The following is a 17,576-nucleotide window of genomic DNA, read 5'->3' on the forward strand; positions in this document are numbered from 1 at the left end:
AGAAATTCAAACTTAGTAACACTGCAAACCAAATCAGTAACTTGCATTTTACTAACAATATCTATACATTTTAATGCAAAAAATAAGCTAAAATGTTTACAAAACACATTAGAATCACTAATAAAATGAAGACAAAATAAAGTACCTTCTTTTTTTGCCGATCTAGTACGGGAGCTCTTCAAGCTGATCTGATACAGAGTTTATAGGAGCTAAACTTGGAACACCATAGATTGAATTCTGAGAATACGTTGGCGTTCTCCCTTCCAGTATGATAGAATCATCATCGGCAGGCAGAGCAGCAGCCAGATCCTCTGGTATCCTGTGTCCCAAGGCTAAAGTATATGTCCGCCAGGATTTGGGGTATAGTTGGAATATACCTGGGAAACATTGGGAAATATGTTTTTTAAAAGAACAGGGTCATGATATTACAGTCTTCCACAAAAGCACAATAATAAAACTTTAGGATTTAAATGTGCAAGCAGTGGCCTCCTTATTGCCAGTGGTTTGTATTGAACCTCACATACTTTCACGAGATTATAAGGGAAGAGTCCACATTAATAGTGTTAAAGGACCACTAAACACAGTATAATATCATAATAAATGCATAATAAGCAATGCAAAATACTTTTTTGAATTTCACAACATGGAGTAGTAGATTTTTTTTTCCTGACAAATTCAAAATTAAGTTTTATTTTTCTTCCCCACTGCATCATGTGACAAGCCATCAGCCAATCACAAAATGCATATAAGTATGTTCTGTGAATTTTGCACATGCCCTGTAGGAACTAGTGCCTTGGAAAGTGATTATATGTAGATAAGATGATAATTGGGAATATTTTAAAATAGTGTGCTCTTAATCATGAAAGTTTGACTCCATGATCCTTTAAGATGTTTAGCCAACTATATTTAGCATATCAATGAAATGCTCTCCTCTAACATCCTTCTAGAAGAACAGAAATCACAAAAAACAACATTTATGCTTACCAGATAAAATTTCTTTCTTTCCGGACATGAGAGTCCTCCACACGTCATTCAATTACTAGTGGATGTTCAACTCCTGGCCAGCAGGAGGCGCAAAGAGCACCCCAGCAAATTCCCTTACCCATAATTACCAGTCAGTCAGACTAAAAAAACATGGAAAAAGAAGAAACACAAGGGTGAAAAGGTGCCTGTGTTTTAACTAAAAAACCTGCTGCTATAATTAATGAGGGCGGGGTCGTGGACTCTCCATGTCCGAAAGAAAAGAAATTTATCAGGTAAGCATACATTGTGTTTTCTTTCCTATGACATGGAAAATCCACTATCGTCATTCAATTACTAGTGGGAACCAATACCCAAGCTAGAGACACGGAGGGAGAAAAAGGCAGGACCCACCTAAACAGAAGGCACCACCGCTTGAAGAATCTTTCTCCCAAAAAAAGCCTCAGCCGAGGCAAAATGTATCAAATTTTGTAGAATTTGGAAAAAGTATGCAGACCATGTTTGCTCCTTGCAAATCTGTTCCACAGAAGCTTCATTTTTGAAAGCCCAAGAAGAGGAGACAGTCCTAGTGGAAATGAGTCGTAGATTCTCTCAGGAGGCTGCTGTCCAGCAGTCTCATAAGCCAAACAATTCAAACTTCTCAAACCAGAGAGACAGAGTAGTAGAAGTGTTTCTAATTGTTAGAGCGATGGCACCACAAGAGGACACACTCCCCAATAATATCAGTGTCGTACATTTGAATTGATAACAGTCTAAATGCTATACTGGTATATACGGGGAGGGGTGCTTCGCACAAATAATAATGGATACAATTTGTGGAAATTCAAGAGAGATTTCCACTGAAGAAAGCGAATATAGCACTCGCTGTCCTAACTATAAGGCGGATTCGACTAACCTTTCTTAAAACATAACTTTTAATATATTGACTAAGAAGGGATTACACGAACTTTAAAACCATTGGAAGAAGTAGTTATGGATAAGTAACCTTAATATAGTATAATCATGGGGTAAAGGCCTCTGATGTATGATTAGCCTAGATAAATATTAAGGTAATGTTACTTACTTGAATAAATAATGATATATATCAGTAATGCAGTGAATATGTGTTTACATATGTAACTGGATATCACTAGTTTATGTTACACATGTAGCTCAGAGGGAAGCCCCCTATTTGAGTTCCAATTCCTGGTATAGGGATATATATTGCAAGTATGGATATATTGGATCACAATATGGGCAGATTACTCTACATAGATAACGTTAAGTGTCTAGCAATTGGATAGATAATGTAATCTCTAGTATCACTTACCATAAGGCGTTCTTCAAGGGGACAAGTCAGCAATATGTGCTTGATGTATACCCACTTATAACTGAATGAATAAGTTAGTGATAAGTTCAATCTAATATGTGGATTTGCTGATGTCCTCTCAGTTGTATAGATTTTATAATGTGTAACTATTTAACGGAACATAGGTTTTATTTATGGAGTAATCATCAAAAATATATGCAATCTATTATCGTGTGGATGGTAATAGATGTATTCTATCTTGCTCCAGTCTTAAATGCGCTGTTCTAGTATCCTTGGATTGCCGAATAGTATATCCAGTATTTTATTACTGTTATTCCTAAGTTTTTGGACATGGGTATGTAATGCTTAAATACATGTGAATGGAGCCTTCTTGTTACATAAGTTACTATGGTTCGCTTGGGTTACCCTTTGGTAACAGATAGATATTTACAGATTTATTATGACTGTGGTTACAGTGTAATTAACACATATATAAGACTTTACAATATTCTGGTGTTTACAACGTATCAAGTTCACTTTATTAGTTATTTGTAATAATGTAACTTCCCACTTCTGTGTGTGGTTTAAAATACAATCCTAGTTCAAAGGAGTAGTAGAAGTGCCTTCTGACCCTTACGCTTTCCAGAGAAAACAACAAACAGAGGCAGAAGACTGCTAAAAAATCTTTAGTTGCTTGTAAGTAAAACTTTAGAGCGCGCACAACATCCAAGTTATGCAAAAGACGTTCCTTATGAGGAGGATAAGGACAAAAAGAAGGAACAACCCATTCCTGATAAAAGTTTAGATCTGACACCACCTAAGGGAGAAGACCTCTTATCTGCATGAAAGAATAAGGTATGGAGAATCACACTGCAGAGCTGAAAGTTCAGAAACTCTGCGAGCGGAAAGCATAGCAAGGAAAAACAAAACCTTCAAGATCCAACTATTTTATATCCACAACATGCATCAGCTCAAACGAGCCTGCTGCAAAACTTTAAGAACTAGATTAAAAGGGATACTGAACCCAATTTTCTTCTTTTCGTGATTCAGATAGAGCATGAAATTTTAAGCAACTTTCTAATTTACTCCTATTATCACATTTTCTTCATTCTCTTTGTATCTTTATTTGAAATGCAATAATGTATGTTTAGATGCTGGCTTATTTTTGGTGAACAACCTGGGTTGTTTCTTGCCGATTGGTGGATAAATTCATCCACCAATAAATAGTGCCTGTCCAGAGGTCTGAACCAAAAAAAAAAGAAAGCCTTTTTCAAACAAAGATAGCAAGAGAATGAAGAAAAATGGATAATAGGAGTAGATTAGAAAGTTGCTTAAAATTGCTGCTCTATCTGAATCACAAAAGAAAACATTTGGGTTCAGTGTCCCTTTAAGGCTCCAAGGAGGAGCAACAGGTTTAAACAGGCCTGATTCTGACCAGAGCCTGTACAAAAGCTTGAACATTTGGTAAGTCTGCCAGACGTTTGTACAAAAGGATAGATAATGCAGAAATCTGACCCCTTCAGAGTACTGACTGACAAACCTCTCCAGGCCATCTTGAAGAAAAGATAAAATACGGGGTATCCTCACCTGGCTACAGGAGAAAGATTTGCACCAATCAAGATATCTACGCCATACCTTATTTTAAATCTTGCGAGTAACAAGTTTGCGAGCCTGAAGCATAGTATCAATGACCGCTTCAGATAAACCACGTCTAGACAGAACTAGGCGTTAAATCTCCAAGCAGTCAGCTTCAGAGAATCCAGATTTGGATGGAGGAAAGGACCCTGAATTAGTAGGTCCTTCCTCAAAAGGTAATCTCCAAGGAGGTAGAGAAGACATCCTTACTAGATCCGCGAACCAGATCCTGCGAGGCTAAGCAGGAGCTATTAGAATTACCAATGCTCTCTCCTGTTTGATACGACAATGACTTTGTGGAAGGAGAGCAAACGTAAGAAACAGTTATGCTAGAAAGAAACCCCAAGGAACCGCTGGGGCATCTATCAGAACGGCCTGAGGATCTCTTGACCTTGAACCGTTCTTTGGAACCTTGTCGTTTTGGCAGGACGTCATGAGATCCAACTCCGGAACCCCCCACCTGAAAGTTAACAGAGAGAACACTTTCGGATGGAGAGCCCACTCCGCGGGATGAAAAGTCTGTCTGCTCAGGAAAACTGCTTCCCAACTTGTCCACTCCTGAATATGGATGGCAGATAGGAGACAATGGTGAGCTTCTGCCGCCCACTTAAGAATGTAAGTCACCTCCTTCATGGCCACGTAACTCCGAGTTCGTCCCTGGTGGTTTGATGTAAGCCACTGAAATCTGATAAACCGGACTAAAGATAATTGAGGCCGTACAACGCTCTCAAGGGCATTGAAAGATTGCCTCAACGCCAAGATTTATGGAATGACTCTTCCCGAGAGCATAGGTCCTGAGCCTTCAGAGAATCCAAACAGCTCCCCAACCTGACAGCTGGCGTCCTAGAAACAATCACCCAGGAAGGTCTCAACAAGCAAGGTTCCCCCCGAGACAGATGTTCCTGTGAAATCCACCACAAGAGATTCTCTTGTTAGGGAGTCCAGATTTTTCCTCTTTCGATAAATCTGAATGATCTCCGTTCCGTTGACGAAGCATGCTAAGCTGCAGCGGTCGCAGATGGAATCGAGCAAAAGGAATGATGTCCATGGAAGCCACCATCAGATCAATCAGCTCAATGCATGAGCCACTGGTGGATGAAAGGACTGGATATGAAAGCCAAGCAGCAAGAAGTTTGGATTTTCTGACATCCGTCAGGAAAATCTTCATGGACAAGGAGTCTATGATTGTTCCTAGAAACACACACTTGTAGACAGAAACTAGAAACTCTTTTCCTAATTCACTTTCCACCTGTGGGAATGTAGAAAAGACAAAATCTACAGTATGAGATTTTGATAGTTGAAAGATTGACGCCTGAACTAAAATGTCGTCGAGATAAGGCACCACAGCAATTCCCTGGGATCTGATAACTGCCAAAAGTGCTCTCAGGAACTTTGTGAATATTCTAGGAGCCGTGGCAAGACCAAATGGAAGGGCAATAAACTGAAATGCTTGTCCAAAAGGCAAATTCTGAGAAACTGGTGATGATCCCTGTGAATGGGAACATGAAAGTACGCGTCCTTCAGGTCTATCGTCGTCATGAACTGACCTTCTGAACCAATGGAAGAATAGAATAGTCTCCATCTTGAAGGATGGACTGCAGAGGATTTTTTTGAGGCACTTTAGATCTAGGATGGGAACGAAAAGTTCCCTCCTTTCTGGAACACAAAAATAGATTTGAATAGAGTCCTAGACCCTTTTCCTCTAGAGGGACTGGTACAATAACTCCCAGAGAGGATAGATCCCTTACCACAATTTAAGAAGGCCTCCCTCTTTTCTCCAGGAAAAAAATTGGGGAGGAAAGGAGTGACAGGAGAAATCTGCACTGGCCACAGTTGCTATTCCTGATGAATATACATCTTTTAAGTAAGCCTCTAGCTACTTATCCATGTGATCCATAAATTATGTACTATCCACAATAGGTATAGTAGAACACTAGGCAAGAGTGAGATAGCTCCCTCTACCTTATGGACGGGAGCGCAATAAGTTCACGCACAGTTTCCGCCACGGGAAACATCCTCTTAAAAAAAGGGGGATGGGGGAAAAATGAATTCCTGGTTTATCCCTAACATTCCACAGAAAGCTTCTCAAATACACTGTTAAATTATTAGACCTTTTTGGAACCTCAGCAACAGGAGAGTTTGAGGCCATCCAAAGTAACAAGGACCTCTCTTCAACAGAATAGGAAGGTATTCCAGCTTCAATCTAAAATTAACATCTTGTGAATTTAACGCATTAGGACATGCGTCTCCATCTACAGGCGCAGAGACCACATTTTTCTTTCAGAATCAGCCTAGGAATTAACTTCCTCAGCTAACTTAGAAGAGGGGAGAACTCTTGGTATGAGTAAATCCTAGATTATAACTTCCTCCTTCCAGATAAAGGGAATTGCAGAGTAATGCTGCAGACACTGTAGAAGAAAATTGGGCAGCAAAATCATTAAGCAAATAATACCCTCCTGGAACCTGCCGAGAGGAAAACGCAGGGTACTGCTTGTGACGTAGATACATTTTTGGGACATTTGAGGAGAAAAATTAGTTATGGTCTAGGACAACATTGTCCTGAAAGATAACTCGCTCAGAAAAAGTATTCTTGTCCCTGCACAACAAGGATTTATTTAAGCAAGTCAGACAACATTGCGCAGGAGGAACAATAGGAACCTCCAAACAAAAGATAGAAAAATATCAAACACTCTGAATCACTGTTAGTAGGTAAATCAGTCTAATAGTCCATATGAAAAATAAAGGAAATACCCCTTTAATAAAAAGACAGTTCAATTATAAATCCTATCTTAATAAAAAATATAAACTATACACTACTTGGTAGCAATATGTTATAAATAAGAAACTTGCACTTTTATACCTTAAACACTGAGGTAACTTACCCTCCGAAACCCGGAGACTATTCCAATAGAAAGCTCATAAACTCCCCACCTGAACAAACACCTGCAGTCACTAAGAGGATCTCACTGACTGAGAAAAGATCCCCAGTCTAATAATAGTCTTTGGCTGACATAAGAACCGACTATACTCCGCTCTAATAAAAACGCTTTGTCAGACAGGAGCTGAAGTGAAGGGGTCATAGGAACGCCGATAGAAAGTGCGCCATCAACAGAAAAAAAGGTCGCGAAAATGCGCAACTCCTCTGTGACTCCTAAAGTGAAAGTATGACTGATCAGTCCGGTCTTAGTTTAACCCGACAAAAACATATTAGTCCTTGGCTGAGATAAACATCCACTGATACACTGACCCCCCACTCAAGATATAGTAGACCGTACTCTTATAATAACAAAGAGAAACCGTTGTTCCCTATGCCAGTCCAGCCTCCTCCTCAAATAAGGAATTAACTCCTTAAAGTGAACGTCAAGTTTGATGAATCAGGGCTCCGGTTTTTTAAAAACCCTATTAAAAACAGGGGCACTTTCATTCATCAAACTTGACAATTTCACGTTGTTTTGTTAAAATACCTTTTAATCTTGAAAGACGCTCCAGCGCTTCCCCTGCCCGTTGCAAGAGCCTCTTCATATGTCAAAAATTATGAATCCGGCTTCCCCCAATCACGGCGTTGCCTACGCAATGATTCCCCTAGGGGGGGAAGCTGTGATTGGAGATGCCGTATTCATCATTGCTGACGTATGAAGTGATGACGGCAGGAGGGGGAAATCGCTGGAGTGGCTTTCAAGATTAAAAAGTCAAGTATTTTGAAATGTAAAGTTTGATGAATGAAAGTGCCCCCTGTTTTTAATAGGATTTTTAAAAACCGGGCACAGATTCATTAAACTTGACATTCACTTTAAGTCGCTGAATGTTTTTATAAATGCCCTTTTCATCGACGAATAACATTAAATTTAGTCTCCACTGCCCATAATATCCCTGACATTGTCTAGAAGAAAGGGATAGGTGCTAATCCCCACCAGGGATCCTTGACCTTAACATTTTTAAGTGCTGTCCTACATGGAAAAAAAAACAACGGCACTTACCGGTTCAGTAGTAGGGCAAGAGCACTTCTAGGTGTGATAAATTACCATATCTATCAGGGACCTGTAGAAAAAAGAAAATACAGAGTAACCAACCCTGGTTTTCAACAACGGGGTAGCATTAATGATATAAAGCACACACAACCTCGACGCTTTCTAAATGTTAAAAATCCTTCATTACTCTTACTAAAGAGATTGACATGGACACAGCTAGACCCCAATCCTTGCTTGCAGGGAAATGTACCCATAAAAGGATTAAATATCTTCAGACACCAATTTCGCACATCCTCCACTGACAGAGGCAAAGAGAATGACTGGGGATTATGGGTAAGGGAAGTTACACTTAACAGCTTTGCTGGAGTGCTCTTTGTCCCCTCCTGCTGGCCAGGAGTTGAATATCTCACTAGTAATTGGAATGACGTAGTGGACTCTCCATGTCATAGGAAAGAAAGATGTCTTAAAAAATTCTGCTTTTGAAATATAATTGGATAGGGACCATCACATCTTAAAAAATATCGAAAGACCACCAAACAATAGCCTAATTGTCAAATGCATAATAGACCATGTAAAATCATTTTAAATTTCACACGATTTTTCTGACATTTCAATGTTTTATTTTCCTTCCCACTGCATCGCGTGACGGCTTTCAACCAAACAAAATGCATATATGTATATTCTGTGAATTGTGCACATGCTCAGTGGGAGCTGGGGCATCAAAAAGTGTGCATATAAAACAAGAATGTGCACGTTTAGATAATGGAAGTGAAAGAGAAAGTTGTTTAAAATGGTCAGCTAGTTCCCAGTAGAGCATTGCTTTCATTTGGTTATGCAAAACCGGGGATTGGGTAATAAAGGGATTATCTATCTTTTTAAACAATAAAAATTGACAGTCCCTTTAAAAAAAGAATACAAAAAACAAAGTACTTCAGTAAAAACAATGACTTTAGATTAATAAAAACATAAAAAGAAAAAAAAATTGTGTTAAAAAAAAAAAAAAAAAAACACTTCTTTGTTTTCTTGCAAAATGAGTACAAAGAAATTCTCAGTCTAGTCCCTACCCACAGTTAAACAAGGAAGCAGACATTGCAAAAACTTTAAAGGGACATTATACACTCATTTTTTTCTTTGCATAAATGTTTTGTAGATGATCTATTTATATAGCCCATAAAGGTTTTTTTTAAATGTATAGTTTTGCTTATTTTTAAATAACTTTTCTTTGATTTGATTTTTAGACTCCTAACCAGGCCCCAAAGTTTTATGAGAATACCGTCAGCTACCTACTCCAGCTTGCTCCTGTTTGTGTAAAGGGTCTTTTCATATGCAAAAGAAGGGGGAGGGGGGGGTCTTATTTCCCACTTGCAGTGGGCTTTCCAGCTACCTTTTCAATAGAGCTAAACAGAGCTTTCAATTAAGTTTTTAAACAGTTTTATACTGGATTTTTAGATCAGTATCTGTGCATCTTATTCTTTATAGTAGTGTCTATTACATGCAGTTATATGAAAATGAGGGTATACTGTCCCTTTAAGGTCAAATGATTTTGGCAGCATAACTCATGCTGAATATGGGCAAAAAAATGACTGGAGCAATTTTATGGTGTTTCCTAGCAACGCTTCAAAAGAAACACAATAACTTTGCCTTCCTGTTGAGGCCTACTTGAGGAGCTGGGACAGGACCTAAAGGACACTGAGGCAACAAACAATATAAAGTTAAAATCATTTCAAAATTATTCATAATACATATTGCAATGTATTCTATTAAGTATAAGCCACTGCTTAGTGCTATTTTGTTACTACAGTTCTTTAAAGGGATAGTAAACAAAAAATATTTTGGCATTTTTCAAAACATAATTTTCTGTTATTGCAATCAGCAAATGACACCTATTAGCCCTTTTTATCATTTACAAGCAATTTGCAAAAGAAAACACAATATGCTGCCAAACCCTTTTTTTTATCATTATGCAGCCGAATTGCGGAGTTCTGCCTAGGTAGAACAAATATGGTGTCACGCATGCGCATTTTCAGACACTTCTAGCAACGCATGCGCATATGTTAATGATCTCCTACTGCTTCAGCTGCACGCTTCACAGTGTATTGCGCATGTGAGTGCCCACAAGTTGCAGTGCGCTTGCCGAGACTGAGCACTGTCACTTATTTAAATATTCAAATTACAACATCACTGCTGCAGTGTAATTGGATGAAGGGCTGTCATAGATTATCTGAAACTCCAGCCTCCATTTGTGGGTGGGTGTTACAGCCGTTTACAGGGGTAAATTAAATATATTTTTTGAACACATAAAAGCTTAGTTTCAAGGTAAGAAACCGTACTTTATAATCTAACACATTGACTTAAGTTTTTATGTATTTTGTACTATGTTCCGATAGTAAAGATTTCTAACCCTTTAAACTTGTTGGGAGACATGAAGCAAAAATATCCTATAAAGTTGCTTTTAAAGTGTAAACTCAACCCACATCATTCTACCAGAAAATCAAATAGCTGGGATTTGGGGTCAACTGATGATGGAAATGTGAACATTTTCTTATAAGTGGCATTTCAACTTCTCTTTATACATTTTTTTTTTTTAATATCAGCAGATTTTTCTAACTTGCCATAACGCTGAAACAGATTTTCAATGAATCTATAAATCATGATTCGACATGCTCTTTGGATATATTACATGCCTTTATGGATGTCAGATAAAAACTGAATTTATGCTTACCTGATAAATTACTTTCTCTTGTGGTGTATCCAGTCCACGGGTTCATCCTTTACTTGTGGGATATTCTCCTTCCTAACAGGAAGTGGCAAAGAGAGCACACAGCAGAGCTGTCCATATAGCTCCCCCCTCTAGCTCCACCCCCCAGTCATTCGACCGAAAGTTAGGAAGAAAAAGGAGAAACCATAGGGTGCAGTGGTGACTGTAGTTTAAACAAAAAAATCTACCTGACTTAATAGCCAGGGCGGGCCGTGGACTGGATACACCACAAGAGAAAGTAATTTATCAGGTAAGCATAAATTCTGTTTTCTCTTGTAAGGTGAATCCAGTCCACGGGTTCATCCTTTACTTGTGGGATACCAATACCAGATCTTTAGGACACGGATGAAGGGAGGGAACAAGACAGGTACCTTAAACGGAAGGCACCACTGCTTGTAAAACCTCCCAAAAACAGCCTACGAAGAAGCAAAAGTATCGAATTTGTAAAATTTATAAAAAGTATGCAGCGAAGACCAAGTCGCTGCCTTACAAATCTGTTCAACAGAAGCCTCATTTTTAAAAGCCCATGCTGAAGCCACTGCTCTGGTAGAATGAGCAGTAATTGTTTCAGGAGGCTGCTGGCCAGCAGTCTCATAGGCCAAACGGATGATGCTTTTCAGCCAAAAGGAAAGAAAGGAAAGAGAGGTAGCGGTCGCCTTCTGACCTCTCCTCTTACCAGAATAGATAAAAAAACAAAGAAGTTTGCTTGTCTGAAATCCTTAGTTGCTTGTAAATAGAACTTTAAAGCACAAACCACATCAAGATTGTGTAACAGAAGTTCCTTCTTCGACGAAGGATTAGGACACAGAAGGAACAACAATTTCCTGGTTAATATTCTTATTAGACACAACCTTAGGAAGAAAACCGGGTTTGGTACGCAAAACTACCTTATCTGCGTGGAACACCAAGTAAGGTGAGTCACACTGTAAGGCAGATAACTCTTAAACTCTTCGAGCAGAAGAGATAGCTACTAAAAACAAAACTTTCCAGGATAAAAGTTTAATATCTATGGAATGTAAAAGTTCAAACGGAACCCCTTGCAGAACTGAAAGAACTAAATTCAGACTCCATGGCGGAGCCACAGGTCTATAAAAGGCTTGATTCCGACTGAAGCCTGACTAAACGCTTGAACGTCTGGTACCTCTGCCAGACGTTTGTGTAAAAGAATAGACAAAGCAGATATCTGTCCTTTTAAGGAACAAGCCGATAATCCTTTCTCCAATCCTTCTTGGAGAAAAGACAATATCCTGGGAATCCTAATCTTACTCCATGAGTAACCCTTGGATTCGCACCAACAAAGATATTTTCGCCAAATCTTATGGTAGATTTTCCTGGTGACAGGCTTTCTAGCCTGAATCAGGGTATCGATAACCGACTCAGAGAAACCACGCTTAGATAGAATTAGGCGTTCAATCTCCAAGCAGTCAGACGCAGAGAAATTAGATTTGGATGTTTGAAAGGACCTTGAATTAGAAGGTCCTGCCTCATTGGCAGAGTCCATGGTGGAACGGATGACATGTCCACTAGGCCTGCATACCAAGTCATGCGTGGCCACGCAGGTGCTATTAGAATCACTGACGCCCTCTCCTGCTTGATTCTGGCAACCAGATGAGGAAGGAGAGGAAACGGTGGAAACACATAGGCCAGATTGAAGGACCAAGACGTTGCTAGAGCATCTATCAACACCGCCTGGGGATCCCGGGACCTGGACCCGTAAAGAGGAAGTTTGGCATTCTGACGTGACGCCATCAGATCCAATTCTGGAGTGCCCCATAGCTGAGTCAGCTGGGCAAATACCTCCGGGTGGAGTTCCCACTCACCCGGATGAAAAGTGACGACTTAGAAAATCCGCTTCCCAGTTGTCTACTCCTGGGATGTGAATTGCTGAGAGGTGGCAAGAGTGATCCTCCGCCCACCTGATTATTTTGGTTACTTCCATCATTGCTAGGGGACTTCTTGTTCCCCCTTGATGGTTGATGTAAGCTACAGTCGTGATGTTGACCGACTGAAATCTGATGAATTTGGCCGCAGCTAGCTGAGGCCATGCCTGAAGAGCGTTGAATATCGCCCTCAGTTCCAGAATGTTTATCGGGAGAAGAGCTTCTTCCCGAGACCATAAGCCCTGAGCTTTCAGGGAGTCCCAGACAGCACCCCAGCCTAACAGACTGGCGTCGGTCGTTACGATGATCAACTCTGGTCTGTGGAAACACATTCCCTGAGACAGGTGATCCTGAGACAACCACCAGAGAAGAGAATCTATGGTCCCCTGGTCCAACTGTATTTGAGGAGACAAATCTGCATAATCCCCATTCCACTGTTTTAGCATGCATAATTGCAGTGGTCTGAGGTGTATCCGTGCAAAAGGGACTATGTCCATTGCCGCTACCATTAGTCCGATTGTCTCCATGCACTGAGCTACAGACGGCCGAGGAATGGAATGAAGAGCTTGGCAAGTAGTTAAGAGTTTTAACTTTCTGACCTCAGTCAAAAATATTCTCATTTCTACCGAGTCTATTAGGGTTCCTAGGAATGGAACTCTTGTGAGGGGGGAGAGAGAACTCTTTTTGATGTTCACCTTCCACCCGTGAGAGACCTCAGAAAGGCAAAATACAATTTCCGTGCGAGACTTGGCTCTTTGGAAAGTCGACGCCTGAATTAAGATGTCGTCTAGGTAAGGCGCCACTGCTATGCCCCGCGGTCTTAGAACCGCCAGAAGGGACCCTAGCACCTTTGTGAAAATTCTGGGAGCAGTGGCCAACCCGAAAGGAAGAGCCACGAACTGATAATGCTTGTCCAGAAAGGCGAACCTGAGAAACTGGTGATGATCTTTGTGGATAGGAATGTGCAGATACACATCCTTTAGATCCACGGTAGTCATATATTGACCCTCCTGGATCATTGGTAAGATTGTCCGAATGGTCTCCATCTTGAATGATGGGACTCTGAGGAACTTGTTTAGAATTTTGAGATCCAGGATTGGTCTGAAAGTTCCTTCTTTTTTGGGAACCACAAACAGGTTTGAGTAAAAACCCAGCCCTTGTTCCACAATTGGAACTGGGTGGATCACTCCCATTGTATGTAGGTCTTCTACGCAGCGTAAGAACGCCTCTTTCTTTGTCTGGTCTGTAGACAGACGAGAAATGTGGAACCTTCCCCTTGGAGGGAATTCCTTGAATTCTAGAAGATATCCCTGGGATACAATCTCTAAGGCCCAAGGATCGTGTATGTCTCTTGCCCAGGCCTGAGCAAAGAGAGAGAGTCTGCTACCCCTTCATGCTGTCTTGGAGGCAGATGCAGGCTTCTTGGCCTGTTTACCCTTGTTCCAGCCCTGGTAAGGTTTCCAGGCTGCCCTGGGTTGTGAAGTGTTACCCTCTTGCTTTGCAGCAGGGGAGGATGAAGCGAGACCGCTCCTGAAATTTCGAAAGGAACGAAAATTATTTTGTTTGTTCTTTGTCTTAAAGGACTTGTCCTGAGGGAGAGCATGGCCTTTTCCCCCAGTGATTTCTGAGATAATCTCTTTCAATTCATGCCCGAAAAGGGTCTTTCCTTTGAAAGAAATGTTCAGTAGTTTGGATTTTGACGACACATCAGCCGACCAGGACTTGAGCCATAGCGCCCTGCGCACCAGAATGGCGAAACCTGAATTCTTTGCCGCTAACTTAGCTAGTTGGAAAGCGGCATCTGTTATAAAAGAATTAGCCAGCTTAAGAGCCTTAATTCTGTACATAATGTCCTCATATGAGGTCTCCGTCTGGAGCGCATCTTCCAGCGCCTCGAACCAGAAAGCAGCTGCAGTAGTTACAAGAACAATGCACGCTATAGGTTGGAGAAGAAAACCTTGAACAACAAACATTTTCTTAAGTAAACCCTCTAATTTTTTATCCATAGGGTCTTTAAAAGCACAACTGTCCTCAATTGGTATGGTTGTGCGTTTAGCAAGTGAAGAAACAGCCCCCTCCACCGTAGGGACCGTCTGCCACGAGTCCAGCGTGGTGTCAGATATGGGGAACATTTTCTTAATAACAGGAGGGGGAACAAACGGAATACCTGGTCTATCCCACTCCCTAGTAACTATATCTGCAATCCTCTTAGGGACCGGGAACACAGTGTAAACAGGAACTTCTAGGTACTTGTCCATTTTACACAATTTCTCTGGAACCACCAAAGGGTCACAGTCATCCAGAGTAACTAATACCTCCCTGAGTAATAAGCGGAGGTGTTCTAGTTTAAATTTAAAAGCCAACGTATCTGAGTCTGTCTGAGGAGCAACCTTTCCCGAATCGGAAATTTCTCCCTCAGACAGCACATCCCTCGCCCCCATTTCAGAGCGTTGCAAGTGTATATCGGATACTAAAGCGTCAGAATGCTCATAATCTGTTCTTAAAACAGAGCTATCATGCTTTGCAGGTAACACGGGCAGCTTAGATAAAAATACTGAGAGGGTATTATCCATAACTGCCGCCAAATCTTGTAAGGTAAAAGACGCGCTAGAGGTGCTAGGCGTCGCTTGAGCGGGCGTAACTGGTTGTGACACTTGGGGAGAGGTCAACGGGCTAACCTCATTACCTTCTGTCTGAGAATTATCTTGGGCCACATTTTTAAGTGCAACAATATGGTCTTTAAAGTGTATAGACATATCAGTACAAGTGGGACACATTTTGAGAGGGGGTTCCACCATGGCTTCTAAACACATTGAACAAGGATTTTCTTGGTGTCAGACATGTTTAACAGACTAGTAGTAAGACAAACAGGCTTAGAAATCACATTAATCAAGCAAAAACACACTTTGCAAAAAAAAAACGTTACTGTGCCTTTAAGAAGTAAAAAACATAATTTATGCTTACCTGATAAATTCCTTTCTTCTGTTGTGTGATCAGTCCACGGGTCATCATTACTTCTGGGATATAACTCCTCCCCAACAGGAAATGCAAGAGGATTCACCCAGCAGAGCTGCATATAGCTCCTCCCCTCTACGTCAGTCCCAGTCATTCGACCAAGAAACAACGAGAAAGGAGTAACCAAGGGTGAAGTGGTGACTGGAGTATAATTTAAAAAATATTTACCTGCCTTAAAAACAGGGCGGGCCGTGGACTGATCACACAACAGAAGAAAGGAATTTATCAGGTAAGCATAAATTATGTTTTCTTCTGTTATGTGTGATCAGTCCACGGGTCATCATTACTTCTGGGATACCAATACCAAAGCAAAAGTACACGGATGACGGGAGGGATAGGCAGGCTCATTATACAGAAGGAACCACTGCCTGAAGAACCTTTCTCCCAAAAATAGCCTCCGAAGAAGCAAAAGTGCCATAGTCCTCTCACACATCCTATCTAGTCGTTGGGTGCAAGAGAATGACTGGGACTGACGTAGAGGGGAGGAGCTATATGCAGCTCTGCTGGGTGAATCCTCTTGCATTTCCTGTTGGGGAGGAGTTATATCCCAGAAGTAATGATGACCCGTGGACTGATCACACATAACAGAAGAAAAGGCACACAATTTTCCAAAACAGTGAAAAATGCACCAAACTTTCTGAAATTTTCACAGTATGTACCTAAAGCATTGGTAAGATTGCACAACTAGCAAAAAAAAATAAATAGATTAACCCCTTAATGCCCAAACCGGATCAATAGTAAGCTAACAGACCGGTTAAAACAAATTTAGCACCTTGCCACAGCTCTGCTGTGGCCCTACCTTCCCTTAGGAGTCAGATTTATGGGGAAAAAGCTTCTTATGGGTCCTCAAACTGTAGCAGGAGCCTCCATGTGAACACAGCCTGAAGATCTAGTCAATCTAACTGCGCATATGAGGCGCTAAATTAGGCCCCTCCCACCTTACTCCGGTGCTGTGAGGCCTAAAGAAACACTCCTAAGAGTTATAATATTAGCCATGTGGGTAACAACCCCTGAAAGAAACCCAAAGGGACCTTCAAAGTGTCTCAAAAAACGATCTTTATAAGTAAAAACCGTTTGCCATAAAATAGTGTCAACCAGCATAAATTAGCCCTGTTATGTAAGCTTGTAATTCCATACTTAGTCAATGAATAAAGCTTACCCTTCCCTCATGGGGAACTTATCAGTCCTTTTCTAGCATTATCACAGTCTTGTCTAGAAATAAATGACTGAACATACCTTATGACTGAACTAACCTGCAAACCGTTCCCCCCAACTGAAGTTTTCTTGTACTCCTCAGTCCTGTGTGGGAACAGCAGTGGATTTTAGTTACAACATGCTAAAATCATCTTCCTCTCTGCAGAAATCTTCATCTCTTTTCTGCTGGAGAGTAAATAGTACACACTGGTACCATTTAAAATAACAAACTTTTACTTGTAGAACAAAAACTACAAATCTAACACAACATTCACTTTACCCTTCCGAGAGGGACCCTATTGCTTAGAGCCGGCAAAGAGAATGACTGGGGGGGGTGGAGCTAGAGGGGGAGCTATATGGACAGCTCTGCTGTGTGCTCTCTTTGCCACTTCCTGTTAGGAAGGAGAATATCCCACAAGTAAAGGATGAACCCGTGGACTGGATACACCTTACAAGAGAAAAGTTTTTGCAATGATATGCATTTTATTTCAAAGTCTTTTTACAATAAAACGTAAATTAAAGGGACACTGTAACCAAAATTTTTCTTTTGTGATTCAGATTGAGCATGACATTTTAAGCAACTTTCTAATTTACTCTTATTATCAAATTTTCTTCATTCTCTTGGTATCTTTATTTGAAATGCAAGAATGTAAGTTTAGATGCCGGACCATTTTTTGTGAACAACCTGGGTTGTCTTTGCTGATTGGTGGATAAATTCATCCACCAATAAAAAAAGTGCTGTCCAGAGTACTGAAACCAAAAAAAGCTTAGATGCCTTCTTTTTCAAATAAAGATAGCAAGAGAACGAAGAAAAATTGATAATAGGAGTAAATTAGAAAGTCGCTTAAAATTGCATG

The 17,576-nt window shown here is 40.6% G+C and overlaps 1 protein-coding gene across 1 annotated transcript in view; it reads right to left on the reverse strand.

Annotated features, from left to right (window-relative positions):
* TICRR (TOPBP1 interacting checkpoint and replication regulator) overlaps positions 1-17,576 on the reverse strand; it is a 132,068-nt gene that overhangs the window by 92,039 nt on the left and 22,453 nt on the right. The window contains 3 exon segments of the mRNA XM_053717667.1: positions 146-170; positions 172-318; positions 320-377. Coding sequence (XP_053573642.1) covers positions 146-170; positions 172-318; positions 320-377 — 230 coding nt within the window.

This window comes from Bombina bombina, chromosome 6 (assembly GCF_027579735.1).
Source record: "Bombina bombina isolate aBomBom1 chromosome 6, aBomBom1.pri, whole genome shotgun sequence".
Lineage (NCBI taxonomy): Eukaryota > Metazoa > Chordata > Amphibia > Anura > Bombinatoridae > Bombina > Bombina bombina.